This window comes from Entelurus aequoreus, linkage group LG17 (assembly GCF_033978785.1).
Source record: "Entelurus aequoreus isolate RoL-2023_Sb linkage group LG17, RoL_Eaeq_v1.1, whole genome shotgun sequence".
Classification (NCBI taxonomy): domain Eukaryota; kingdom Metazoa; phylum Chordata; class Actinopteri; order Syngnathiformes; family Syngnathidae; genus Entelurus; species Entelurus aequoreus.
In genome coordinates, this window is record NC_084747.1 from 16811465 (window position 1) to 16839018 (window position 27554).

Here is a 27554-nt window from a genome sequence, read left to right on the forward strand (position 1 = left end):
CAGCCCTAGTTGACAGTAAAGCAAAACTGCTACACCAGTTGCACACAGACTACTAAAAAGCACATCCAAGTTTACGTTCTATAGTTAGAGAGGACTATCACTACTATCAAGAGTCATACCAGAAAGTTCATGGCGCAGGCCAGCTGCTTGGCCACCTCCAGCTTCCAGAGGATGTTCAACGAGCTCTTGTTCTTCTTCAAATACATGTCCAAGGAGCCAAACTTCACAAACTCCTGCACCATGATGTCTGAGAGTGAGAGAGAGTTTTTTAACAAAGTTTGACTCTATAAAAACCACAACAACCAATAAAACCTTGAAAGACATGGTATGCTAAATACAAAATATATGAGTCAATGCAGAGCATTGACTCTTAAAGTTCTCTGAAATACTTTTTTTCAAGAAAGCTTTTAACTTTTAGTTCTATTTTCTCAGTATTGTATCTGTTTTAATGGCTCATCTGTGCTTGTTTTAAATCTTGGGGATGAGATGTATTTGAATAAAAAAGTACGTAACAAATAAATCTTGATTATTTTTAATATGCAAATACGGATAACAGCCTTTAAACTCTGAGATAAGTGAGTCCTCGTGCCTCATGTTGACTTACTTTCCTCGCCACAGACGCACACGCCGTAGTTAAGAACCAAGTGCTTGTGGGACAACTTGCTCATCACGCTCGCCGCTTCAAAGAAAGACTGCAGAACAAAACAAAAAAACACATTAATAATACAATAATTGAAGTTGATAACACAAAAACACATGAAATACTGCACAGGCAAAAGTGTAACAAATGTAGCGAGCAACAGTTCTTTGCTTACTGTGCTTTCTTTATCCATGCAAGTTTCTTATAGTAATTGTAGACAAATATCAAGCATTAAGCTTGTAGCACCATATAAATTGGGCGGCAAGGCTCAGATGGTAAGAGCGGCCATCCAGAAAATTGCGGATTCTTGGTACGAATCTGCCAACTTAGTCACTGCCGTTGTGTCCCTGGGCAAGACAATTTACCCACCTTGCTCCCAGTGCCACCCATGGGTCTGACAGGACTCCATTGCAAAATAGATTTAGACAGTCTATTCTTGTTCTTAGAAATGAAGGCTATTCCACAAAATTGTTTGGGTGACCCCAAACTTTTGAACGGTAGTGTATATATGTTTTTTTCCTTCTTTATTATGCATTTTCGGCAGGTGAGACTTATACTACGGTGCGACTTATACTCCGAAAAATACGGTAATAAGAATACATAATTAAACTTTTTGAGCAAAAAAGACATGGTTTTTTTTTTTTAAAAAGGCCTCTCTGGAAACTGGTTATGAGCGTCAGATATGAGAAACATAGTTTCTCCAATTCGGAGAGAAGCTTTCAAGCTACCATTTTTAGAGGTCTCTTTATTAAAATAAATAAATAAACAAAAAAAGCCTGATATTCTTCCCATTTAGCTTGTTAGCTTCTCTGTCATGAGCAAACAAAGTGATACAGCAAGTAAAACCGGAGTAGAATCTAAATGATGCGTTATTAAAGTAACTTTTACTGCAAATGTTGATTCGAAATCAGAGGAGAATTTTAATGTCAAACAGGCAGGAAGATCTGGAGGGTTGAAAAATATTCAAATATTTTCACTATTCGAGGGTGTTTCAGAACGTAACTTCTTCAAAAGGCAGAAATTTACTGTATTTCACACTAGGGGTTCTTAACATTTTGTCCATCGGAGCCCAACTTTTCCACCACAAAAGGGCCTGGGGGTCCACTCAAAATTTACCACAGAATTAGTAACAAAATAATCCTATTCGAAAATTATATCTAACCTATTTACAGTTTACAACATTGTCAAATGATATTAAACAATGTGGTAATGACAAAAATTATTATTTATTCAAAACATAAACCTTAGGCTTAGGTCAGGCTTATTTGAAAAATTGGTGCCAATCAAAACTGTGGACTGTGTGTCCACCAACCAGAAAGTTCCATCAAATATGTTTCTTAACTAAACTGTCACTAAATTAAAGTGCCAATGAAAATAAAGCTCCACCTCTTAAGTCATATTTTTTGCGCTTTAACTTGTCTATAACGTTACAGTAGGTACCACTGTAATTTTGCCTCATTCCTGTGAGATTCTTGCATGTGACTGAGGCATTAAGGAGTGGGATTACCCAGGTCTACCTGCAGTGTGTTCAAACAACCACCAGGTAACACCTGTGAGCAAATAATACTGTATAATCTCCACTGCAAAAACTGAAATCTAAGTAAGGTATCTCAAACAAGGGTGATATTTGCTTATTTTCTGTCTGATAAGATCATTCTTCTCACTAAGCAGATTTTATGTTAGAGTGTTTTACTTGTTTTAAGGGTTTTGGTCCTAAATTATCTCAGTAAGAAAGATATTACAGCTTGTTGCTGAGATTTTATGACCTATATTGAGTAAAACATGCTTGAAACTAGAATATCAACTGTTGCAAAGCTGTGTCATCAACACTCACAAGTATAAAACTGCTTTTTTAAAGTAATAATTTCTTATTTCAAGCATATACAAAAAATAATCATGACTTTGACACAATTGTGTCTCATATTAAAACAGATGACAGCCAAATGGACTTTGCTGTCTTATTTTCAATTAAACAATAGAAAATACGTACTCATATACACTACCGTTCAAAAGTTTGGGGTCACCCAAACAATTTTGTGGAATAGCCTTCATTTCTAAGAACAAGAATAGACTGTCGAGTTTCAGATGAAAGTTCTCTTTTTCTGGCCATTTTGAGCGTTTAATTGACCCCACAAATGTGATAATCCAGAAACTCAATCTGCTCAAAGGAAGGTCAGTTTTGTAGCTTCTGTAACGAGCTAAACTGTTTTCAGATGTGTGAACATGATTGCACAAGGGTTTTCAAATCATCAATTATCCTTCTGAGCCAATGAGCAAACACATTGTACCATTAGAACACTGGAGTGATAGTTGCTGGAAATGGGCCTCTATACACCTATGTAGATATTGCACCAAAAACCAGACATTTGCAGCTAGAATAGTCATTTACCACATTAGCAATGTATAGAGTGTATTTCTTTAAAGTTAAGACTAGTTTAAAGTTATCTTCATTGAAAAGTACAGTGCTTTTCCTTCAAAAATAAGGACATTTCAATGTGACCCCAAACTTTTGAACGGTAGTGTAGTAGTACAGTTGTTATTAGTGAGAATATACTTATTTTAAGGTATTTTAGGGTTCACTGAGGTTAGCTAATTTTACTTGTTTTGGAAAGTCTTGACAAGCCAAATTTTCTTGTTCTATTGGCAGATAATTTTGCTTAGTTCAAATAAAATACCCCTAATTTATTTATTTTTTTTCTTGTTTTTGAACACTGACTTTTTGCCGTGTCTTTCTTTTTTGGACTAGTCTTATTAGGCCGGCAGTTCATTCTTCACTCACGCTTAAAGTGAAAAATGAGGCAAAATTAAACTGGTGACATCTTCTGTTTGTTTGAGATTGTCATCACTGCCACAAATGGTGGAAAAGTGTGGCCCGTCAAACCACATTTTTTGGCGGCCCCCTACGGTTAAGAAACACTGTTTTGTACAATTCAAACATTTTTCAATTCAAAGACCTCTGAGTAATTCCTGTGGGCCTGGTCCAGGACTTTCATGACGACTTCGGTTTGGTGCACGAGGCCGTAGTCTCCGAGCTCCTTGCGGACCCCTTTGAAGATCTTAGTGAACGTCCCAAGGCCGAGACTCTCCATCTGATAGAAAGTCACATTATTGCAGCTTAGTAAAAGGCGCCTATTTGTCTGGCGAGGTTGTGCTGTTGGAAAAACGTACAAACTCCAGATCTTCTCTCTTGATCTTGTGAAAGACCATCTGGCTGATGTTGTATCGATGCAGCGAGGGCGAGGGGGGCAATTCGCAAGCCTTGTTTCTTCTGCACACCAGCAGACAGGACTTCTCTAATACAACACACAGCAGAATGATGGTTTGCGTTGGTTTGATCCAAAATGTCTTCTGCATTTAAGGCAGGGGTGTTTAAACCTTATACTGAAAAATCAAAGAATGTGGGGAGACATTTTGATAAACCAGATCAATTCCCATGCTAAGGAGTTTTCTGCAGTACCAGTCAGATGTTGTGTCTCTAAACTTTTGACCGGTACTGTATATTAAAAAAAATAATAAAATAAAGACAGCATGCATGTCAGCTTTGTTATAAAGCTAAAAAACATTATAATCTTGTAAGTAAAATTGGTGAGAAATCATGACACTTAGCTTGTCATGATATTAGCTGGTTAGTAGCGTCCTTTGTTGCCTTAACTGACCCGAGCCTTGAAAGATAGTAGCTCAGTTGGCTAAGCTCAAGTCTCTCCTAGTAATAAAAATTGTAGCTCAGTGGAATTTGGAGACTCTGACTATTTACACGGTCGAACAATACGTCCAGTTAAGAGTGAAACCGAAACATTTGAATGCCCCTTAAGTCATACGATTAAAAACGTTATGGTTGATTTCCGTTCTACGCGGAATCAAATGATGATGTCTGCGGTTTGCTGTTTATTTGGGTTGATTATTGTTTTTCAAAAAGAACCCTCAACAGGATGGGTGTTCATTCAAAAGAATATACAGAAGAAGTAAGAGTGGGGATTGCATTAAGACTACAAGCTCACGTTCCCCTAAAACAGGCCTGGGCAATTATTACGACTCGGGGGCCAAATTTAGAGAATGAAATGTGTCCTGGGGCCGGTATATCTATTTTTTGGAACACTAGTACAAAACCTTACTATAATGTCTGATTGAAAGCTAAAAACATTATGACAGACCATACTTGCCAACCCTCCCGACAACCTCCCAGCAGAGATTTTCTCCCGACAAACTCCCGGTATTCAGCCGGAGCTGGAGGCCACGCCCCCTCCAGCTCAATGCGGACCTGAGTGGGGACAGCCGTTCTCACGTCCGCTTTCCCAGCAGCTTGCCTGCCCAATGACGTCATAACATCTACGGCTTTTAGAGAGTAGAGTGCACAACAAGGAGAGAGAGTTCTTGGTTTCTTATGTGGGTTTATTGTTAGGCAGTTTCATTAACGTCCTCCCAGCGCGGTAACAACACACAACAACAGCAGTCACGTTTAGTCTACCGTAAAGCAGTTCGTCTGCCGTAAACAGCAATGTTGTGACACTCTTAAACAGGACAATACTGCCACCTACTGGATAGCCTGCAGAACACTGAAATTCAAGTATGTCTTTTATTTATATGTATAATGAAATAAAAAAATATAAAAATATATACAGTATATATAGCTGGAATTCACTGAAAGTCAAGTATTTCATACATATATATATATATATATATATTATATATATATATGAAATACTTGATTTGGTGAATTCTAGCTGTAAATATACTCTCCTCTTAACCACGCCCTTAGCCACGCCCCAGGAGCGAGGAAATTTCACGACTGGATTTGTTGCACAGGTGGCATCCTATGACAGTTCCACGCTGGAAATCACTGAGAGCGGCCCATTCTTTCACACGTTTGTAGAAACAGTCTCCATGCCTAAGTGCTTGATTTTATACACCGGTCCAAGAGATTAGGACACCTGATTCTCATCATTTGGATGGGTGGTGTTGCGCCTGGCCAGTATTCCCTCTCAGGGAATTAAAGTCACTGGTCAATCCCAAATTTTTTCAGATGACATGTATGCAGAATAAGAAGGACCATCAAGACAGAATAGGAAGATTAACAAGTTTTACTGAAGCTTCAGGAGACCAGCCCACATCGATACAGTCATACCGTCATCTTGGGATGATCTAACATTCAAACGGAAGAGACAACTTCTTGCATAGAAGAAAGCGCCCACCCTCTCCAGAAAGGAATACAGGCTCATTGTTCTACTACAGATAAGATATAAGGGAGTACTCCAACTCCTACATTGCAAGCCTTCAAGGTAACACACACAGTTTACTTGCAGACATAAAATGAAAAAATAGAAAGAGTAAAAATGGAAAAACACTAGCTGCTTTAAACATGACTGTGAATAAATAAAGAACTCTTAAACACATATGCATTCCCCACAGTGGCCAAATACTTTTGGCAATATAGTGTATGTTTTCATTTTGTGGTGTGGCAGAAGCGCGACGTGTGCTTTCCAACATGCCGAAGCAACTAAAACAAACAAACATTAAATTCATTTCCTGTGCTTCGCGTAAGTGCGCGCTATTTTTAAAGATAGTGTACACTTCAGTGTATATGTAGTCTATGACTTTATTGATGAACAGAAGCGTCATCATGCTACCAAGTCAGCGAGTGGCAGCTTTTCAGACATCTGATTAGACGAAATGTGCATCAAATGTGTTTTCGTGTGGACACACGGTTTGGAAACGACGCTCGTGTGGGTAGACATTGTTTTAACACCAAAGAGGCGTTTTTGAAGGAATCCTGTGTGTGTGTAGACATAGCCTTAGTGCTTTTATAGTGGTTAACTTATTTTTACACTTGCATAAGGTCAAATTGGGAAGTTTAACAAAATTTAGAGTTGTGATATTTTTTATTTGTACTTTTTTCAATTTCTTTTACAAAAACCTGTACTAACAATAATAGATATTGTTAAAAAAAAAAATTACAACTTCAAAAAACACTGCTATTATCAACACATAAAACTGTCAATTTAGGATGAAAGATGTGGTGCACAGCACAACCTCACTCTTAACATTTGGAAAGTGACATACAAGTACAAAAAGGGTGAGAATCAATAACTCCCTCCCAGAGTACGAATCAATCAGCATAGGGGCCCCGCAGGGTTGTGTCAGCTCCCTGGTGCTTTTTACACTTGACACAACTGATTGCACAAATAACCACGCAGGGAACCTTGTTTTTAGACTTTCTGATGATACCACCATTATCAGCCTACTGCAAAAAGATGTAGGCCTTTTTTTTAGCCTATTTTTCTCAAGTAGGGCATTTTGTGCAATGGTGTGATGCTCATCATCTCATCTTGAACATGAAGAAAACTAAATAGATGATCTTGGACCTGAGATCAATTGGAGACTACAGTCTTGTTGTCATACATGACTCACTTATTGAGCAGGTCGGCTCATGCAAGTATCTCAGAGTTCATTTAGATAACTCTTTTAGTTGGAATGTCCATGTGGTGTGGTAAGTATGTGTTCCCGTTTACAGCAAAGACGTTTTGTTGCGCAGACAGACTGCACAATGTGGACAAAAACATAATGTTTTTATTTTATAAGGCGGTACCGGAGAGCTTGGTCCGATATAGGAGGTCAGCCTGATGTGCTATGCTAACATAAATATATTTTTATGATTTTAATCATTGGGACTGATACTAATTACTTCCGACTTCTGGCAACAAATGTGTGTCCTTGTTCAGGAAACAAAGGCGTGTGTGGGTTCTAATCATGGCAGACTTTGTAACTGACAACAAAGACGACTATTTTTGGACAAATGAGGATTTCACAACCTTATCTTTTTGAAGCTGAATATACAGAGGATGAACTACTGCTTCTAGAAGCCAGCACGAAGGAAGGGTGAAATGTTGGAGCTGACAGAAGCCGAGAGAGTGAGAGCGGCGTGACTGGAAGTTGCAAAGTCTGGAACTTGAAGCCAAGCTATTTCGACATAAATGGAGTGCTTACCCAAATAAAACGGAAAAAACGTCACCGGCCAACTGGACCAAAGTCCATCGAGTGAGTAACACTTTAATATTGATCATGATACATGCAGCACTTTATTGTACAATTACAATAGATACACTGTCTGGCTAGCTGTGTACAAACAAATCATGAAATGTGGGCTAATACTTTACAGAACCTGTAATATGATTATTCATTTTTTTCAGTCAGTACAGATTGGTGTCCTATCGCAATGTGTTGTGCATTACAAACTCAAACGCAATTCGGGTGCTGACATCTCTTTCCATAGCTAGCTTTTGCGGCTAATGCCAAAGCATGCCGATGTGTTGCCACGCTATAAAAAGAGTTCCTCAGTGTTCGCTCTTACAAGAACAATGTTGCTACAGCTTGGTTATTATACAGGTTACGTTAAATTAAGTATTGTTGACGGTTTTTGAATGCATTTTTAAAGTGATTTAGAGGTAGAAATGATTGCTAACTTTAGCTGCATTGCTAGCCACCAAGAACGAGCCGGTTTTTACATGTTAGAAAGCAAAACTTTTGTCTTCTTGTCTCTCATAAGGGTTGTGAACGATTGTGAAATATTCCACAAAAAAAAGTAGTTCCTCTTTAACAATACTGCTTGGGGTCCAAGAGTGTGCAATCATTTTATAGTGTTTTAATTAGTGATCTTTTAGCATACGTCTTTGAGTATGACTTTATGCTGGTGTACGTATGTGTGGTGTGTAATGTGTTATGATTAAGGATATGTGCGTGTGTGTGTGTGTGTGTTTGTTATTGTTGAAATGGTACGCCTTAGGGTTGTAAATCTTTGGGCACCACACTATTCGATTCGATTCTTAGGGTAACTACTTGATTCAGAATAGATTCAAAACTATCCTTGATTCAAAATCAATACTTTTTTTAATTACATTGGATGCCAGTTCTATAATTAACTACATGCCTCCATAAATTAGATAAACAACTCTGAAAAAATTCTGTATTACTTAAAAGAAAACTGGATTGGTTTAATAAAATTCTACTCAAATAATAAAGTCAAACACAAACAAGGCAGCAAGAGAAGTAACGCTTCTCTTTTCTAAACTAAATCTGTACAGCAGATATGATCATCTACAATCTATGATCATTTGCCTCAGTGGGTGGACAGGACAGATTAAAAATAATAAAATAAAAATTACATTTTGGATTTTTTTTAATCAATTAAGAATCGTGACAAATTAAAAATGGCGATTCATTACAAAAAAATTGTGGGAAAATAAAGTACCGTATTTTTCGGAGTATAAGTCGCTCCGGAGTATAAGTCGCACCGGCCGAAAATGCATAATAAAGAAGGAAAAAATCATGTATAAGTCGCACTGGAGTATAAGTCGCATTTTTCGGGGAAATTTATTTGATAAAATCCAACACCAAGAATAGACATTTGAAAGGCAATTTAAAATAAATAAAGAATAGTGAACAACAGGCTGAATAAGTGTACGTTATATGAGGCATAAATAACCAACTGAGAACGTGCCTGGTATGTTAACGTAACATATTATGGTAAGAGTCATTCAAATAACTATAACATATAGAACATGCTATTCGTTTACCAAACAATCTGTCACTCCTAATCGCTAAATTCCATGAAATCTTATACGTCTAGTCTCTTACGTGAATGAGCTAAATAATATTATTTGATATTTTACGGTAATGTGTTAATAATTCCACACATAAGTCGCTCCTGAGTATAAGTCGCACCCCCGGCCAAACTATGAAAAAAACTGCGACTTATAGTCCGAAAAATACGGTATATTGTTTTGTGAAAGAAGTTGGCCACTGTTGATAACAAAAAAAAAGATCCATACCAGATACAGTATAACAACAAATGAGTATGTTCACACTGCAAATGTCCCAAATAGGTCATGAAACTAAATAATGGACAAATGAGAACAAAACAGTCGGTGGCGAGAATTACACGTTTTAAGCTCACGTCAACGTTCCACCACTCCAAGCTCCGACTCCTCGCCCACATGTTGATTAGAAAAGACGTCAAAGCAAAAGCCCACAAAATGCAAGAGCCAAAATTATTTGATTTTTTCTTCTTAATTGCCTACACAAAATATCTTTTCTAAGAAAATGATGAATTAGCTCTCACAAAACCACAACTACACAAACGACTACATAAAAAAAATTAGATAATAAAAAATTTGGCATCGTGTTCACTTTGAGTACAAGTGATGTTTTTAAATGTGCATGTGCTTACTTAGACACAACCTCCTGTTTATACAGGTCACTGGTATTGTCCATTCTACCTGTGCATAAAAGCTGCTGATAGGATGTCTTCATGACAACACTTCAGGATTCGATCTGTTGTTCTTGCCTGTGAAGTAATGTTGCGTAGCTCCGGCAACCGGCATTACTAATCAAGCAGACACAATGAGGCCTGCGAGGCTCAATCCCCGTCTTAAAAGTAAGTCGTTCCAAGTGGTTACGTGACGCTGGAGCCAACACAGTAGAAAACGGGCTAGAATTTGCCAGAAAAAAACCATACTTGATGATTACACTTTGATAAGCATGCTTTTTAGTTTTAAACAGTGGTTCATTCATGTCCTTATCTAATGGAGGCACATGTCATGTGCCCTCACTGGGGACTTTATGAGGAGACGCCATCTAATACAAGATCTGTATCCAACATTCTGCTTTTACGAGGCACATGATGCTCATTCATCTAATGTGCTTATTATTAGGATTGTAGTGTAGAAGCACATTGCATCACACTGACATCCGTTTTCATTGACGTCATTAAAAAAAACAAAACCCGGCGTATATGTGTAAAGTGGTCAAACACTGGCGCGCAGTCCAGCCATGCACACGCCAAGCTCGAACCGACGATCCCTGAAAGCTAAGTCAAGCAGGACTAGCCAATGAGCTAAATGCCCCAGGCAGTCCACTCATTGTCTAGTGCAGCTCTTAAAGTATTGTCAAGTGAGGTTTACACAATGTACACTAGCTGGCATCCTTTACATGAATGTGTAAAAAAAATTTAAAAAAATAAAAAAATCTTGTATTAGATCTTAAGTTGTGGCTGTTGGGTGTTTATGCTGCCCTTTTTTTGCTGCAGCTGTTACATATACTGTAATATTGTACATGGTAATTGTGATTTGTTATATATATTGTATATACTATATACTGTAAATATAATATGTAAATATTACATATGTTATATTTTATTTATATTGCTACTTTGGTACATTTTAAGCCTACTTTATACGTTCTGTTTTTGCCCTCTTTTTGTGCCCTTGTGTGCATTATCCTTTCCATCCTTTGTAACTGAGCAGGAACAACTGAGTGGAACAATTTCCCTTGTGGATCATTAAAGTTTGTCTAAGACTAAGTCTGGATGTGGATTTACCTTTGGATTTCGGCGGACAGCACTTGCTGAATTGGAAAATAAAGCTGTCAGAGCGCACGGTTTCCTTCTGGTAGCAGCTGAGCAGATCCTTCATGCTGCTGAAGTTCCTTTTGGTTCCACTCAGGTTGTACTCCCCGCTGGCAGACCTGGTTATCTGGCAGTGCTTGTATTCTACAGCGTCGTACACCTGGAGGAGAACACAAGAGGGTGGCAGCGAAATGAGGCGAACTAATACGAATTTTTTTAAAAAGCCTGCAGAGGTGTCAGCTAGATCAGTGGTTCTCAAACTTTTGTCACCAAGCACCACCTCAGAAAAAACTAAGTACCACCATAATGACCAACACTAAAATAAGGTAGTGTAGTAGTCTTAAGTATTCATTAAAAACATGGCCTTGTTTTCATTTAACAAGTATTAACAAAATAAACAAGTTTATATTTTTGGCTACTGTAACATCACACACAGTTTTCTCTTAATTTCCTTCATTGACACACTTTCCTGTGCACGTGCGTACCTCAACAGGGAACGTCAGAAAGTACTTGTCGTAATCCTTTGGACTACACCTTAAAATGTACAAGCCACGCTTGTTTGCAGATTTCTGAAGTCGGCTGATGGCAAACTCCATCCTGCAAGAAAACAAAACCTCAGCAGATGTAAGTACGAAAACATAGGGTCAGCTCCCCTAATGGGATTTCGGATACCACTTACGAGACTGGGCCGTGGCAATGAGAGGCGATGGCATCCACCAGCCGAGGAGGCGCCACTTCTTTACAAAGGTAGTGGTGCGCATCTGTGGTGAGTCGATAGTGGCCGTCGATTAGGGACACAAAGGAGAGCGCTTCAGACAGACTGGAGAACTCCAACTCCTGGAAAACATAGTTATCTATTTTTTTAAAGCTATTTAAAGGCTTCTAAATAGTTTCTAAGCTTGTAGAAAGGAAAGTTAAAGGCCTACTGAAATGAATTTTTTTTATTTAAACGGGGATAGCAGATCCATTCTATGTGTCATACTTGATCATTTCGCGATATTGCCATATTTTTGCTGAAAGGATTTAGTAGAGAACATCGACGATAAAGTTGCAACTTTTGGTCGCTGATAAAAAAAAGCCTTGGCTGTACCGGAAGTAGCGTGACGTCAACAGTTGAAAGGCTCCTCACATTTTCCTATTGTTTTCAATGCAGCTAGAGCGATTCGGACCGAGAAAGCGACGATTATCCCATTAATTTGAGCGAGGATGAAAGATTCGTGGATGAGGAACGTTAGAGTGAAGGACTAGAATGCAGTGCAAGACATATCTTTTTTTCGCTCTGACCGTAACTTAGGGACAAGCTGGCTCATTGGATTCCACACTCTCTCCTTTTTCTATTGTGGATCACGGATTTGTATTTTAAACCACCTCGGATACTATATCCTCTTGAAAATGAGAGTCGAGAACGCGAAATGGACATTCACAGTGACTTTTATCTCCACGACAATACATCGGCGAAGCTCTTTAGCTACTGAGCTAACGTGATAGCATCGGGCTCAAATGCAGATAGAAACAAAATAGATAAATCCCTGACTGGAAGGATAGACAGAAGATCAACAATACTATTAAACCATGGACCTGTAAATACACGGTTAATGCTTTCCAGCCTGGCGAAGGTTAACAATGCTGTTGCTAACGACGCCATTGAAGCTAACTTAGCAACCGGACCTCACAGAGCTATGCTAAAAACATTAGCTATCCACCTACGCCAGCCAGCCCTCATCAACACCCGTGCTCACCTGCGTTCCAGCGATCGACGGTGCGACGAAGAACTTCACCCGATCACAGATGCGGTCACAGATGCGGTCGGCGAGACGGAGGAAGTTAAGGTGAGTTCGGCGGCTAGCGCGTCTGCTATCCATTTTTGTCCTCCTGGTTATGTTGCTGTAGTCCGCCGCTAATACACCGATCCCACCTACAACTTTCTTCTTTGCAGTCTCCATTGTTCATTAAACAAATTGCAAAAGATTCACCAACACAGATGTCCAGAATACTGTGGAATTTTGAGATGAAAACAGAGTTTTTTGTATAGGATTCAATGTGTCCGCATACTTCCCGTTTCAACGATTGACATCACGCGCATACGTCATCATACATAGACATTTTCAACCGGAAGTTTAGCGGGAAATTTAAAATTGCACTTTATAAGTTAACCCGGCCGTATTGGCATGTGTTGCAATGTTAAGATTTCATCATTGATACCGTAATTTCCGGACTATAAGCCGCTACTTTTCCCCCTCGTTCTGGTCCCTGCGGCTTATACAAGGGTGCGGCTTATTTACGGCCTGTTCTTCTCCGACACCGACGGTGGTTTTAGTATGCAGGAGGAAGACGATGACACAATGATTAAAGACTGACTTTTCATATACCGGTAGGCTGGTTATTTTGATAACGTACAGGCGAGCACTTTGTATTACTTTGCACCGTTGTATTATTTGTACTCTGCACGAATGCTGTTCGCCATTTCAAAGATGTGAAAGTTTGATTGAAATATTGAAAGATTTATTGTTAATAAATGGGACGCTTTGCGTTCCCAAACAGTCATCTCTGTCCCGACAATCCCCTCCGTGGTAGCAGGAACCCCTATATACTACGGTAATTACACATCAAAACTTATATGCGGCTTATATATGGAGCAATCTGTATTTTCCCCTAAATTTAGCTGGTGCGGCTTATAGTCAGGTGCGCCTTATAGTCCGGAAATTACGGTATGTAAACTATCAGACTGCGTGGTCGGTAGTAGTGGCTTTCAGTAGGCCTTTAAAAGGGAAACAGCACTTTTTTAATTTTTTTAAAATGTTGCCTATAATTTACAATCCTTATGTAGGGACAAGAACACAAGTTTTTTTTCTTTAATGCATTCTAAGTCGTAAAATACGGCAAGTATGAGGTGGCTAACAAGACAGCTGATGGGAGTACACTATTCCGCACATAAAGCCCTCAAACATTAAAAAAAAAAATCCTAAAAAACGCCAACAATACTTCATGTACATCTCGAGACGTGAATATTACCCAAGTATTCACAATATTGTTATTATAAGCGCAAACGCGGACTAAGCATTTTGAGAGCTAACTAGCTTATGCTGCTATATTGACATTTTGAGCCGGTAAGCTGCTGCATTGCCTCTGAGTTGGTGAAAGTTATTTCTTATTAATAAATCATACCTCTCACCTGTACAGTAGAAGGTTGTGGCCATAAATTGAGAAGTCGGTCAACTTTGATATTCAACTATGCACTTAAAATGTGACTTTAAGGTTTTACTACTGATGTATAAAATACTATACGGTCTCGCTCCATCCTATCTTGCTGATTGTATTGTACCATATGTCCCAGCAAGAAATCTGCGTTCAAAGAACTCCGGCTTACTAGTGATTCCCAGAGCCCCAAAAAAGTCTGCGGGCTATAGAGCGTTTTCTATTGGGGCTCCAGTACTATGGAATGCCCTCCCAGTAACAGTTAAATGCTTCTACTGAGGTAGCATCTCTAAGTCCCATCTTAAAACTCATTTGTATACTCTAGCCTTTAAATAGACCCCCCTTTTAGACCAGTTGATCTGCCGTTTCTTTTCTGCTCTGCCCCCCTCTCCCTCGTGGAGGGAGGGGGCGGGGGGGGGGGGGGGGGGACGGGGGACGGGGGGGGGGGGGACGGGGGGGTGGGGTGAAGCGCTGGCTGTCCAAAGTCAAGACCCGGGGTGGACCGCTCGTCTGTGCATCGGTTGGGGACGTCTCTGCGCTGCTGACCCGTCTCCACTCGGGATGGTCTCCTGCTGGCCCCACTATGGACTGGACTCTCACTATTATGCTAGATCCACTATGGACTGGACTCTCACAATATTATGCTAGATCCACTCGACGTCCGTTGCACCGGTCGCCCAGGGCGGGGTCCCCACATCTGCGGTCCCCTCCAAGGTTTCTCATTGTCCCATTGGGTTGAGTTTTTCCTTGCCCTGATGTGGGATCTGAGCCGAGGATGTCGTTGAGGCTTGTGCAGCCCTTTGAGACACTTGTGATTTAGGGCTATATAAGTAAACATTGATTGATTGATTAAACTTGTACCCCGGAGATGGCGAGAAAGAAACGAAAATACGCTCGTTTGCGGCAAGTTTTTTTTAAACCTGCGCGAGGATTATGATTAATTCTTCATCTTAACGGAAAGATATAAACATCTCATCAGTCGCCATCCCAGTGAGAGTAGACATTGTACTGAAAGTGATTATTTTATTATGTTGGTAGTTTGTATTTCTTCTTTAGCACTTAGAAATACTGCTACATGATGCTTACTGTTTCACTAACGCGTAATCTGTTTAGCACCCAGCTTCTAAAACTTGTAGATTGTCCTCTTTATATTAAGGCTAAAAAATATAAGGTTCTGGATCATCATTTGTCCCAAAGTATGTCATGAAGTCTGCCAAGAGTAGTAGTATAGTTGTCTTGTTCTTGTTTGTCCCCTGAGTCGCCTGAGGATGATCCTCAGAAGCACTAGACTCGCTATTGGGAGGCTTTGAGGAGTTGCCAAGCCGACGATGATACCGCTCTGTCATCAGCGCTGGGCACCGTCGCCAGAGGCAGATTGTTGTTCCTCACCTCATCGATCGTCTTCACTTCACACTTTCCCGTCAGATGAGCAGGGTAGTGACCGGATCGGAAAACGGATGAGGTCGGTGAGGTCTTTCTTCGACGACGAGGACTCCTCTTGAGTGTTGGGTTTGCGGGATGTTAGGGAGATGAGATGGGGATGGTTAGAGGGTGGGGAGGGAGGCATCTCCTACGGATGATTGCAGGGCGAGTTGATCGATCGAGTTGGTTAGTGTTGTTGTTGAAGGGGAAAGCCAACTTTGTGATACGTCAGTGAAATACATCACCGTACGCTTAAAATGAGCAAAATGTGTACATGTTATTGTAAATGTGTCTGTTATTACATTATACATATATTTACAGTGTGTATATAAATGATAAATGATAAATGGGTTGTACTTGTATAGCGCTTTTCTACCTTCAAGGTACTCAAAGCGCTTTGACAGTATTTCCACATTTACCCATTCACACACTGATGGCGGGAGCTGCCATGCAAGGCGCTAACCAGCAGCCATCAGAGGCAAAGGGTGAAGTGTCTTGCCCAAGGACACAACGGACGTGACTAGGAAGGTAGAAGGTGGGAATTGAACCCCAGTAACCAGCAACACTCCGATTGCCGGCACTAAAACGTTGATGGAGGTTGGATGTTTTTAGAGCACTTTATAGGCGGAATAGAGCAACTTCCATTAACTCTATAGCTAGCTAAACGGATTTTTTCTTCCCTCATGCATTAAAAAAATAAATACATGTGTTCTTGTCTTACATAAGGATTGTGCATGATAGACAAAATAAAAAAAATGCTGTTCCCCCGTTAACCACACTGGATTTTCATATAATTTGTAATTATTCCTTGGTTGAAATCGGGCTAATGTATGAATGAAATGTTTTCCACGACTGTTACGTTCCACGTATTAGTGGTTTGTTTGTTTTGTGTTTTCTTCTTTTGTTTGTACAGGTCACACTCAATCACTGCCTCTGCTGCCAATCAACCGGTTCCTGTTCCCAGCTGCTCCTCATTTCACCTGTTGATCAGCCAGCCAATCCCAGTCCACCATTCATCCTCCAATGCTGCTTAAAACCACCTGCTCACCCCTAGATGAGATGGATTCTTTTTCTGACATGCTGTGTGGAGCTTTGATAGACGCTACTTTGTTTTGTAATCATTTTTGTTAAAGGCCTACTGAAAGCCACTACTACCGACCACGCAGTCTGATAGTTTATATATCAATGATGAAATCTTAACATTGCAACACATGCCAATACGGCCGGGTTAACTTATAAAGTGCAGGTTTAAATTTCCCGGGGAACTTCCGGTTCAAAACGCCTCTGAGGATGACGTATGCGCGTGACGTAGCCAGTAGAACACAGGTACGGCTTCCACATTGAAGCCAATACGAAATAGCTGTTTTCATCTCATTCTGGATGTATTCTGGACATCTGTGTTGGTGAATCTGTTGCAATTTGTTCATTGCATTATGGAGAAAGAAGCTGAGCAAGCAAAGAAGAAAGTCGGTGCGAAGCGGAGTATTTTGCGAGGGAAGTCAGCAACACAACACAGTCGGTGTTTCATTGTTTACATTACCGAAAGATGCAGTCAAGATCGAAGAACTCGGACAACAGAGACTCTTACCAGGAGGACTTTGACTTCGTTAACAGACGCAGACGCGATACCGTGAGTACGCTTCCAAACATTTGATCGCTTGCTATAACTAGCTCGAGCTAGTAGCTAGGAGCTAGCATAAGAAACACCTAGGTGTTTGTTATGCGGGATTAATTTGTGGCATATTAAATATAAGCCTGGTTGTGTTGTGGCTAATAGAGTATATATATGTCTTGTGTTTATTTACTGTTGTAGTCATTCCCAGCTGAATATCAGGTCCCACCCGCGCGCTTCCAAACATTTGATTGCTTGCCCGTACGTGCGTGTCATGTACGTAACTTTGGTTAAATATATAAGCTTTATGAACCTTGGGTTAGGTGAACGGTTCTTTGGGCTGAGTGAGTGTGTGTGTTGTGCATGTGTTTGAATTGTATTGGCTCGTTATATATACGGGATCCCGTCCATATTACCTGCTCGAGCTATAACTAGCTCGAGCTAGTAGCTAGTAGCTAGGAGCTAGCATAACAAACACCTAGGTGTTTTTATGCGGGATTAATTTGTGGCATATTAAATATAAGCCTGGTTGTGTTGTGGCTAATAGAGTATATATATGTCTTGTGTTTATTTACTGTTGTAGTCATTCCCAGCTGAATATCAGGTCACCCCCGGCTCTCACAGCATCTTCCCTATCTGAATAGCTTCCACTCTCCACTAGTCCTTCACTTGCACTTTACTCATCCACAAATCTTTCTTCATCCTCGCTCAAATTAATGGGGAAATCGTCGCTTTCTCGGTCCGAATCTCTCTCACTTCATGCGGCCATCATTGTAAACAATAGGGAACTTTGCGTGTATGTTCAATTGACTACGTCACGCTACTTCCGGTAGGGGCAAGCCTTTTTTTATCAGATACCAAAAGTTGCGATCTTTATCGTCGTTGTTCTATACTAAATCCTTTCAACAAAAATATGGCAATATCGCGAAATGATCAAGTATGACACATAGAATAGATCTGCTATCCCCGTTTAAATAAAAAAAATTCATTTCAGTAGGCCTTTAAGCGCTTTACTAAACTTGTGCCACCTTTTTTTTTGTCTTCCTTTTTATTTTACCTTTCAACTTTTGTAAGTATCTGCAGCTTAGTCTTGGGAAAGGTTAGACAGAGACCTCTATACACTACACACACAGGATTTATTTGTGTATAGAGACACCAGGCTTAGTGGTGGCTGTCACCCTTGTATGTTTTGGACCCCCTCTTTGGCTAGAGTAGGTAGGTAGGTTTGTGGTTTAAGCTAATTAAATAGCTTTAGTTAGTCAGCTTACCTTTCATTTTTAGAGGTGTATTTTGGTATGTTTTGTTCATTTCTTTGACAGCACCTGTATTCCTAAGCTAGGCTAGTGTTGTGTCTTGTTGTAACCTCCCCCCCCATGGTTACTTTTCAATAACACTAGTTTTTGTTTTCAATTCTTGGCTTCGGTGTCTTTAATTTACAACTCATTTGGTTTATACACTTTTATGTTGCGTTCCCCTACGATCCCTAGACTCTGAGCCATCTGGGAATGTAACAACGACTGACTTCTGAGACAATTTTCGACACAGTTGATGTGCAGAGTCGATAATTGTCTGCAACATTTTGCTTGGAGCAGCTGGTAGAAAGTACTACTCCCCGATAATACTCCCCTTCCTTGTCTCTCGTGCCATTCAATGGCCGTAAAACCACAGACGGTCTGTTTAGTTCTTTAGTTAGTTAAAAATGTAAACATCACGCAGGAATTATGGGAAATGTAGCGTTTCACGGAGTCTGCTCTGCCCCCAAAATAAAGTGAACGCACCAAACCGTGATTATGGTGTACCCTTACAAACCTAGCACATTATACGCTTAACGGCGGCGTAACTTCTGGCATTATTGTTCAATTTGGGACTCGAATAATGCCGGTCTGGTTTTAAAAAGGAGGAAATTACCAGGATCTTGCCATCTTGCTTATTGATGGTGACCATGCGGCTCTCAGACGTGGCTTCCTTGTTAGCTTGTTTGATGCCAATGTCCACAACTTCAGGAAAGTCACACAGCGTCTGCAGCTCCTGCAAAAGAATACAGGGAAGAACTCGGAATGCTTCCATTTATTCCGACTTTTACAGGAAACGGGTGTGTGGCCTTTGCGGAGGTTTCTCCTAAGCTGTGTCTCCCATTAGATATTTGCACTACATACTAACTGAACAATTAACACATATAGTGTATACATGATATATTTCTTTAATTAACAGAACTCACAACCAATCTTTACCAGGAATGCTTGCTTAATACACGTGAGCGCCGTATGAGTGCGTGCTTCACCAACCTGGTCGGAATCTTTCAGCTTCTCCCGGCACCACTGGATGCCGGTGTCCGCCGCCACCAGGATGATGAGCTGCCCGCTGGATGCCTCCCGGACTTTGAAGGTCTCCGTGTAGAAGGCCTTCTCCAGGGACTCCATGCAGATGAGGTATTTGAGCTTGAGGTCACGCACCGTGGTGCGGCACTGACCAAACTGCTGGATGAAGCGCTTGAAGCGAAAGCGGATGCGTTTGCGCGTCAGGAAGTTGCAGTCCTCGATCTGAGCTCGCATGTCCTTGGGCAAGAAGGACTTATAGCTAGAGGGGAGAGCAGGATAGAAGTTATAGTCCTCATGCAATATGTACTTCGTCATGATGTAAGAGTGGCATGTGTCACTTTTCCTTTTATTCATGAACATGATCATACTTGCCAACACTCCCGATTTTCCCGGGAGACTCAGGAATTTCAGTGCCCCTCCCGAAAATCTCCCGGGGCAACCATTCTCCCGAATTTCTCCTGGACAACAATATTGGGGGCGTGCCTTAAAGACACTGCCTTTAACGTCCTCTCTCACCTGAAACCTTCATCCCTTAACATCCGCATGCTGCCCAGGCATCCGCTTTTCCTCCATTTAAACAGCGTACCGGACCAATCACATAATAATGTAGCGTTGAACGGGTTTAACAATGGTCTTTACTCGAAGATGTCAAGACATGCTGACACGTTGTATGATCTATAAACTTGTTTAATGATAACGCAAGGCATATTTGGTCAACAGCCATACATGTCACACTGACGGTTTCCGTATAAACAAGTTTAACACTGTTACTAATATGCGCCACACTGTTAACCCACACCAAACAAGAATGACACACACATTTGGGGAGAACATCTGCACCGTAACACAACACAACAAATACCCAGAATCTCTTGCAGCACTAACCCTTCCGGGACGCTACAATAACATCTACGGCTTTTGGCGCTCAGTGCACAACTGCACACACAACAAGAAGGAGACGAAGCAGAAGAACGAAGAAGAGACATGGCGATGACGAGTAAGAAGAAGAAATACGCTTGCAAGTTCCAAAATGTTTGGAAAAAAGAACTTCATTTCATCCAGAAAAGCTCGAAGGGGAAGGGGTATGCTGCCTGCACCTCAACCCCGCCCCCCCAACCCATCTCCCGAATTCGGAGGTCTCACGGTTGGCAAGTATGGACATGATACCACCACACCTGACCCACCCTGTGCGCTTTGTGTGTGCATAAAAAAGGGAGGGAAAGGGCTTTGCTACACATCTTTAAGTAAAGCCCAGACCTCTGCCAACCAGCTGTCAGTCGGCTACAGACATGGGAGAGAATTGGTAAAATATGAGCTTAATGTTAGCATGTAACTCGCATTCCTATGCGTAATGTTTGGGTCAGGGCTTTTCAACTACATAATGAAGAGGGCAGCAGTTTCAAGAGCCCAAGGTCTAAGGCCCCGTTTATCCAGGGTAAATCACACCTAACCTTATCCGTGTCCACACACAACAATGCCACCGTTTAAGACCCCCGCCCACCTCCGTCCGCCGGCGCAAAAGCGACCTAGTACGCATGCGCGGAAAATGCGCATGTCATAATCATCTCCAGTGTTGCTTTGTGTGCAAGTTCTTAAATGTAACTTATCTGAACAATATCCAGTGTTGTGGTATTTCAATTAACTGAAATCTAGTGTGCTGTGGGGCCCTATTGTAGTGAATCACACCTGAGCCATCATAAATTAATAAAATCTTTATTAGACACGTAAACAATGTGATAAAGAACATTTTACATCAAACTAGGAATCTAGATATCTGGTCAGGACACTCACTCTTTTGCCTTCACCTTCATTGTCCATTCCTTTTTGGTGACTTTATACAGTCTGGACTTAGACGTCATATTTCCAGTGTTTACCTCCGAGTTGCGAAACCGCTTTATTATGAAGCTGGCTGTGGCGCGTTCTTTCTGATGTCACTTCCTGTGTGGGCGTGGCCTTTCTGGCGTCACATCCTCTCCAAACTCAATTTGTAAACGATCAATGAGTCCATACAAAGCTAAGTGCCGGAGATTCAAGAATTACACGGCTGACTTACCCGTGTAAAAATTTGTCCGAGGAGGGGGACCTTAAACGCTGGTTTAGTGTGGCTGAAACGGGGCTCGGGCTAAATAATTATTAGTTTAAGGGGTTAAACGACTTAGTGTTGACATGGCCTAAGAGGCCGGACATCAAAATGGGGATGTTTCTTTGGAAAATGCCTCCAAAGGTTATATTCCTTCGAGACGGCGTTTATCTATTTACAAAGTAAACACAAAGGCTTTCACACTGCACTGTCAATAAATTCATTATTCTGACCTCGCTAGCGTGTGCAGTTGGACAGATAGTTAACAGCATAAAGAAACAGAAGCTAAGTTTTGTTGATGATTGATGTTCTTTCTTTTGAATGAGTTTTCTTTCTCAGTTTTCTTTCTCTACACATCTTCCTTAATTTAAGTTTGTAAGACTGAAGATATAAACATTACAAAAGTATAACGTCCATTGTGAATTTACATAAATAATGTCTATTGTATGTTACATAAATAAAATAGATTGTTTAGTGTTAATACACACAGCAAACATTGCACACGTGGCTCAACACAATTAAATCTAAGGTGTAGCTTTATCGCGCTCTGCTTGTCCAATTCAGCGCTATATGTATTTAATCATTTTTGATCGCCAGAGTTAAACAGATAAAAACAACACCACCACAAATACAAAAGACATCACAAAGTCCGTAATTTCAATACATTCATACTTTGTTGTCAAGTCGCTGTTAAAAGTCAAATTTTCGCGATCTATTTAAGATTTTTTTTACGGTCTAAAGTGCCATCTTTGTCTACTCACACACTGCTGCTTCATTGTGACACATTTGCTGTGCTGCTGCCCCCTGCGGGGAGGCGGGTGTACCGAATACATGAGCAACCCTGTTTGGAATGTCATCTCAGGGCATTTAATCGATAGCAACCGGACTTTTTGGTTTGTCTTAGAAAACTTTTCGCTGCTCATCTGAGTAGGCTTCATCAGTTCGTGCTCTTAGAGTTCGATTGGTCAGATCTAGTCCAGCGGCTGGTGCTATAATCTGGAACCCTCAAGTTGCTGCCACGGCACTAATATATCCTTTTTTTTTATTTTTATGTATCATGTATGTATTCCTGTATCCTGATATGTATCATTCTGCAAAAGACATTGCCAATAATGAGCCCAATTAATGTTAACAAAAATGTACTTTTTTAATGTTTTATTAGTGGAAACAGGACTTGTTGAGGTACTTGCTTACCTTATAGAGCGGTAAATGTCCAGCGGCAGAATCTGCCTCTCCTTGGCGGTCCGAGTTATGTCCAGCACAGCCAGACCCAGGCACTCTTCCTGGGTCTCGTGGGAGTTGGAGATCTGGACCAAGCCGCTTATAAAATCACTCCTCCACTGTGTGAAAAGAGGGGGATCAGCACAGTGCAGTTTTTCGACAATATTATCAGTGATCCCAGATAAAGCTGTGGACAACAGACATGGTGTAATCTTTGCTGCCAAACAACCACCACCCGTTGCAGGGGGCTAGGTTGTTGAGGGCAGGTGTCCACAACCATCGGGCACTAGGAAAAGTAAACATTTGTGTAGAAGGAAAGGGACATGGGGAACGTGCTCTGTGAAACACTTCTAATTCGATTAATTGATTTATTGACAGAAAACAGTGTCTTCATCAGTGTTCCTGGTCAAAGTACTACCGACTACGCAACTGATACGCTAAAACCAACTGATCTACCGTAATTTCCGGACTATAAGCCGCTACTTTTTCCCTTCGTTCTGGTCCCTGCGGCTTATACAAGGGTGCGGCTTATTTACGGCCTGTTCTTCTCCGACACCGACGAAGAGGATTTCTGTGGTTTTAGTACGCAGGAGGAAGACGATGACACAATGATTAAAGACTGACTTTTCATATACCGGTAGGCTGGTTATTTTGATAACGTACAGGCGAGCACTTTGTATTACTTTGCACCGTTGTATTATTTGTACTCTGCACGAATGCTGTTCGCCATGTCAAAGATGTGAAAGTTTGATTGAATGATTGAAAGATTTATTGTTAATAAATGGGACGCTTTGCGTTCCCAAACAGTCATCTCTGTCCCGACAATCCCCTCCGTGGTAGCAGGAACCCCTATATACTACGGTAATTACACATCAAAACCCTGCGGCTTATAGTCGGGTGCGGCTTATATATGGAGCAATCTGTATTTTCCCCTAAATTTAGCTGGTGCGGCTTATAGTCAGGTGCGGCTTATAGTCCGGAAATTGCGGTAATTGGCCAAATTCCGAGAAACAACAAAGACTGACAAAACCCATAGCGAGTGTAGATTCCTAATGAAGCCTTCAGCTTGACGCTCCTCTACTTTCTCCTGCTGCGCTTGCTGCGGCGACAACAAACAAAACTCCAGACGCTCCTCTTCATTTTGTATAGTTTACTTGTGAACTTAATCATTCAAAAACGTAAAACAATAACGACGTGGGAACAAATGAATGGCAAAATGAAGCGAGTTTGTTACAGTAAAAAAAGAGTTAGAAAAAGTAAGAGTGAGGTCAAAAAACTGTGTGGCTCAATTCCCCCGCACCTGACTTAAAGTACCAATGATTGTCACACACACACTTGGTGTGGTGAAATTTGTCCTCTGCATTTGACCCATCCCCTTGATCACCCCCTGGGAGGTGAGGGGAGCAGTGGGCAGCAGCGTAGCCGCGCCAGGGAATCATTTTTGGTGATTTAACCCCCAATTCCAACCCTTGATGCTGAGTGCCAAGCAGGGAGGTAATGGCTCCCATTTTTATAGTCTTTGGTATGACCCGGCCGGGGTTTGAACTCACAACCTACCGATCTCAGGGCGGACACTCTAACCACTAGGCCACTGAGTAGGTACTAGGCCACTGAGTAGGTGACTGCCATTACCCATAATGCACTGTGTCAAAAAACCAACCTACCACACAGATCCTTCCGCCATATATGCAATCAAACAGTTACGTCATCAAATTATTTAGACAAATGTAATAATTACAAATAAAGTGTACCTTATGATTATTCTAAGCATGCAGATAAAGTAAATAGTCCCATTTTGGCTGAATAAACATAAATCACCTTCCATAAAATATGTAAATTAACTCAAACAGCATTTAGGCTTCTACATTACCGGCCCCTAATTGTTATCAATGTCCTTGAAACAATTACTTAAACGTGTTAACTCAAATTCAAGGTGCCTAAATAGCCTTAATACTTCTCAAAGAAGCTTGTAGTCCTTTGAGGTCTTTGCTTCATCGCCATACTTTAATGATCTTCTGCTTCTTGAAGAAGACACAGCTTTGTAATAGGGCGACGAAGCTCGTTAGTCTTAGTTTTCACTTGAACTTGACGAACAAGTCTGTCTCCACCAGGAAAAGTCTCTGAAACTCCTCCAAGTGGCCAGGAATTTCTAGGTGAAGTGTCGTCCACGATCAGCACCACGAAAGTTTCTTCTAGGTGAAGACCATCGCTGACGTTCTTGAAGCTGCGCTAGGTATTCCTTACACCAGCGTTTCCAGAAGATATCCGCAAGGTATTGTACTTGTCTCCATCTGCGACTGGCATATTGGTCGCACGGATGAAACACTCCTGGAGGTAGCTCAGGTTTGACCTTCAGCAATAACAGATGGTTGGGTGTGAGAGCCTCCAAGTCGTTGAGGTCTGAGGATGTCTTTGTGATGGGTCTGGTGTTTATGACTGCTTCGGCTTCACAAAACAGGGTATAAAGACCCTCTTCATCCAAAACTTGTTCCTTTACAGTAACGCTCAGTATTTTTCTCACTGTACAGATTAGCCGCTCCCAGCTTCCTCCATGGTGAGATCCTGCTGGTGGATTGAAATGCCACTGGAGACCCCTTTGTAACAAGTGTTCGTAAATCTTCTTGGTGTTCCATTCTTTGATTGATGTCCTCATTTCGCTGTCAGCTGACCGAAAGTTGGTTCCGTTATCGGAATACATCTCTTTGACTTGTCCTCTTCTGGCGAGAAATCTTCTGATTGCGTTAAGACATGCATCGGTGTCGAGTGAGGATGCAACTTCCAGATGTACGGCTCTTAAAGCAAGACACGTGAAGATGACGCCATACCTCTTTACATGTCCTCTTCCCCTCTTCCCTTGGAACGGACCAAAGTAGTTCACACCGACTCTCGTGAAAGGTGGATCGTCAGGTAGGACCCTGCATGTTGGTAGATCTGCCATGAGTTGCTTTCCAGCGGCTACGTGGAGTCTTTTACAGATGACACACTTGGACAGAAACCTTCTGATGGCTCCAATGGCTCCAGGTATCCAAAATTTCTGACGTAGATAGGCCATCATGTGATTCCTTCGGCGTGAGCTGTTAGGTCATGAATTTCTCTCAACACAAGCCTTGTGATGTGTGAATCCTTAGGCAATATGGCTTGCTGCTTGGAGTAGTTAGGCATTCGATAGGCTTCGGCTATCTTAAAGTCGTCACCAAAAAACTCCTTTAACATTTGTTTTGCTTTAGTGTAGCCTGTTGAAGATTCCATATGGATGCAGCTCTTAACCAACTCATGTGGTTGTCCACTTGTATACTGTAGCAAAAATTGAAGACGATCCCGGTTGTCACTAGTGCGGCTTTCAATTCCATGTTCTGTGGCCCCAATAAAGGATTTGTATTCCAGGGGGTCACCCTTGAATGTTGGAATGGAAAGATCTGGAAGTAGAGATGCCTTGTGACGTTGGCTTGCTGAGAAATTGCTTGGCAAAGCCCATCAAGTGTTAGCGCCTGTTCTTTAATTTCAGTTTTTGGTGCAAATGTAGTCATTTGAATAGCTGTGGGGGGAGCATTATGTTTAATGCTACGTGTTGGTAAGGTGGGTGGTGGTACTTGAGTGTTAGGACTAGTAAGTCTTCTACCATCCTTCTCATCAGCTGTATTGATACCGTCTTCTCCTTGTGTGTTTTCGTAGTTTTGTAAAACCTCCATTTTAGCGTCACATTCAGCAAGTGCGGTTTGCATTGCATGCATTTCCTTTCGAGCTTTTATTGCAGCTTCTTCCTGTTCTATGGCCAGCTTTTCTTGCAAAGCTGCCGCCTTTGCTCTCAATGACGCACGCTCCATTTCCGCCTTTAATCTGACAGAAGAAGATGAAGAACATGAACTTCCGCTTCGTGATGCAGCTTTACTTTGACTTCTAGCGGTCCGCTTTGTTGATGTAGACCGACTATCTGCAGGTGACACTTGTCTATTGCACTCTTCCGCTTGCTCAACACACTTAAGAACATCTTTCATCCACTCCTCACATTTCCAGAAAAAGTCCTCCATCATTTTATTTTTTGGATCAAACCAGTTGTTTTGATCTTCCACAAACTCCTCCTCAGACATGAATTTCTGAACATCAGAATTAAGATTCAAAAATTCTTGCTGCAAGCCACTAAAGTCCACACGAAGCCGATTTTTTACAGCGTCCACATTAGCACCCTCCTCCATTAAGTGCTCAATCCGCGTCATCAAGCGAGTCAATTGAGCCAGTGCGCTCCTGCGTGCCTGCATCTTTCTCACCTTGTGCATTTCTACAGCCTTCTCGGTCATTTTTACTGTCCTTTTTCCACTGTCTTGTGCATCCATAACAAGCCAATATTTCCACAACGAGTCAATAAAAATGCCGATGTGCCGCAGCGTCGCACCCGGACGAGCTTCTCTCTCTCTCTCTCGTTCACTTTGAAGCAGCGTGCACGCACGTACCTGCGCGTCCTCTTGCAGGCTGGTTCCTCTTAATCCTTTCCAGTCAGGCATTCCACGTTCCTCTTAATCCACAAAGAGCAAGTTTTTTGACTGAAATGTAGATTCCTAATGAAGCCTTTAGCTTGACGCTCCTCTACTTTCTCCTGCTCCGCTTGCTGCGGCGACAACAAACAAAACTCCAGACGCTCCTCTTCGTTTTGTATAGTTTACTTGTGAACTTAA

At 41.3% G+C, this 27554-nt stretch overlaps 1 protein-coding gene across 2 annotated transcripts in view; it reads right to left on the bottom strand.

The window, feature by feature from the left end:
• Positions 1 to 27554, bottom strand: part of jak2b (Janus kinase 2b) — a 69126-nt gene that overhangs the window by 15706 nt on the left and 25866 nt on the right. For both annotated transcript variants that reach the window (XM_062025064.1, XM_062025065.1), the window contains 10 exons: positions 22858 to 23003; positions 19551 to 19842; positions 19174 to 19293; positions 11716 to 11873; positions 11522 to 11633; positions 11010 to 11196; positions 3809 to 3933; positions 3595 to 3729; positions 605 to 692; positions 120 to 247 (listed from right to left, as the gene is read on the bottom strand). In XM_062025064.1, the coding sequence (XP_061881048.1) occupies positions 120 to 247; positions 605 to 692; positions 3595 to 3729; positions 3809 to 3933; positions 11010 to 11196; positions 11522 to 11633; positions 11716 to 11873; positions 19174 to 19293; positions 19551 to 19842; positions 22858 to 23003 (1491 nt within the window). The remainder of the gene's footprint in view (positions 1 to 119; positions 248 to 604; positions 693 to 3594; positions 3730 to 3808; positions 3934 to 11009; positions 11197 to 11521; positions 11634 to 11715; positions 11874 to 19173; positions 19294 to 19550; positions 19843 to 22857; positions 23004 to 27554) is intronic.